At 39.9% G+C, this 2,677-nt stretch overlaps 1 protein-coding gene across 2 annotated transcripts in view; it reads right to left on the minus strand.

Moving 5' to 3' along the window:
- The window catches only part of tmc6b (transmembrane channel-like 6b), a 35,671-nt gene that overhangs the window by 19,317 nt on the left and 13,677 nt on the right, over positions 1-2,677 (minus strand). For both annotated transcript variants that reach the window (XR_007264558.1, XM_048610801.1), the window contains exon 6: positions 2,365-2,520. Coding sequence is in view for 1 of the 2 variants with exons in the window: in XM_048610801.1 (XP_048466758.1) it covers positions 2,365-2,520 (156 nt within the window). In the remaining variant the exon portion in view is untranslated. The remainder of the gene's footprint in view (positions 1-2,364; positions 2,521-2,677) is intronic.

A 2,677-nucleotide genomic window follows, 5' to 3' on the forward strand; every position in this document is an offset into this window, starting at 1 on the left:
AAGAGAGCGAGCGAGCAAGAGAGCGAGCGAGCAAGAGAGCGAGCGAGATTTGACAAGGTCAGAATTTCATTTGTTTGTATAAACTGTATAAGATTGATACAGATTCCAGATACTGTTTATTTTCACTTAGAAAGGAGAAAAACTTTGAAATTTTGTACAATAGAAGGGGGCAAATTAACTTGAGGAAGTGAGAAAGAGTACAACATCATGTAGAGTAAACAGCCAATCAAACTCAAGTATTCTCTCAGTGAGCAACATGGAAAATAAAATTGCATTTTTAAAAAAACATTTGATTCAATCTTAAGAGATCAAAATAAATAGCTGAGGCTCAGGTTGTAGCTGTCATTTCTGCAACATGATGTCACATCAAAACTACTCGTCCATCACGATGGGCTTGACTTGAAATTTGCACATTCAGATTGAATTGGGAATTTCTTCCTTCTTAGAAATAAACACTGTTTGGTGTGGACTGCAAATTACAACACAATCTTAGACTGCCAGGTCTTGGAAATGTTCTAACCTTTACTATTGTGGTTTATGACATTTTCCACCCCTCATTTGTGCCACTATCCAAAGAATGGACATGGTCTGTTACATGAATTGTCAATTTATGATAAGCTTGTCATAAAATTCAAGCCACAAATTGTGACTCAGTATTTGCACATAAAAGGACATCAACAATAAATTTATTGAACTCACTGCTTGACAGAAATGTCAAAACTAAAACCTTTAGCATACACCAAATGTAATGTCAATGAAAAGGTTATTTCTTTCTAAATCTCTACTGAAGCACTGGAGTAAATCAACTAGCTCTCAATGCAATTGGCAGCTTGCTTTTTCACTACATACATCATGAAGCCAAACTGAAAAATATTAATCAAGGTCACCAAATTAGACCATTTGCCCGCTTCTTTTCCACAACCATGAACTGAGGAGATCTTTGAGCATTATGCGAATCCATTCCATCGCAAAGCTTACACAGCCAGCAAATCCCTTCAAAATTATCTGTAGCGGGGATTGTAACAATGTCCAAATTATTGAAGAAATAGGAAATACAACTAAGCAAATTCACCAACACATTAAAGATTTATTTTCAAGTTGCCACCATCTCAAACACGCTATTACAGCTGATTAGACAAGGAGTACAGTGACACATTTCAATGAGGAAGGGATGCATTTCACTATCTCTCTTACGTGAAGATTCAGATAACAGACTCGGTTTACGGTCAAATTGCTCATTCTGGTAAACACTGGGAGAACAGAACTGACATGCAATGAATGGCAATGGTGGTTCAATACTTCAATACCTGATTGCACTCCATGGGCTTAAACTGAAGAATGCTGGTCATTTGTGAGAAGTGCCAGAGTGTGGTTATGTACTGGAAGTTGTCAATTGCTTCAGAACTGGATTAGGGGAGATTATTGATAGCAAAGATGGAAGAAGGTCTTTTTAACAAAAATGATCATACATCACGAAAAAAATCCACAGTTTGATTTTTAATTTGATCCCATCTATTTTTGAACGCAACACAAACCTCTCGACTTTTTCCCCCATTTTAATTTAGCAGCATTTGCATTAACTATGCACTGGCTTCCAGCCAGATCACTTCAAAGGAAAGGGCAATTTCTTGCTCAATGACAATCTCCAATATAAGATGAAATTTTTACTCGCTTGCTATGAAACCTTCCCTTCTGTACAAAATTCCACTGAGAAAATTTAGAATGAAACGTAGCTTGCACAAAAGCCTAAATGACTGGGGCACAGAACTATTTTGATGTTAGCATCAGAGATCAAACAATTCTGAATGTGCAAGTCACAATTTTCACATTGCTTGGTTTCTGATTACACAGTTTATGAAAACCAATACCCTTCAGAATCTTAAAAATTTCCACAAAACAGATAAATTAGCTTAGCGCAGCAGGGTGGCTCAGGGGTTAGCACTGCGGCCTCACAGCGCCAGGGACCTAGGTACAATTCCAGCCCCAGGTGACTGTCTGTGTGGAGTTTGCACATTCTCCCTGTGTCTGCGTGGGTTTCCTCCGGGTGCTGTGGTTTCCTTCCACAATCCAAAGATGTGCAGGCTAGGTGGATTGGCCATGATAAATTGCCCGTAGTGTCTAGGGATGTGCGGGTCAGGTGGATTAGTCATGGGGAATGCAAAGAGACAGGGAAAGGGTATGGGGGTGGGTCTGTGTAGGATGCTGTTCAGAGGGTCAGTGCAGACTTGATGGGCCAAGTGGCCTCTTTCTGCACTGTATTGAGTCTATGATTCTTACCGTAACTCAACATTTAAATGATCATGACTGCACATTTATAAGTACTCACTGACTGATAGAATCACATCATGTAAAGACAAGACCCACCTTCAGCATGCTTTCTGAGTAGTAATGAATTCCAACAGCACACCCAACAACACTCCCCAAGGACAGCATCCAGCCCAGAATATGAACTATTAGATTCAGCAACCATTGAGCAATACTGGAGTGACGAGCACGGAATTTGTGCTCAGTAAGAGACTCCTAATTGAGAAAAACAGTAACAGGAATATAAAGAGATAAAAATCACAGAGATAGCAAGAACTGCAGGTGCTGGAGTCAGAGATAACACAGTGTGGAGCTGGTGGAACACAGCAGGCCAGGCAGCATCAGAGGAGCAGGGAAACTGACGTTTCAGGTC

Source organism: Rhincodon typus, chromosome 23 (assembly GCF_021869965.1).
Source record: "Rhincodon typus isolate 14 chromosome 23, sRhiTyp1.1, whole genome shotgun sequence".
Lineage (NCBI taxonomy): Eukaryota > Metazoa > Chordata > Chondrichthyes > Orectolobiformes > Rhincodontidae > Rhincodon > Rhincodon typus.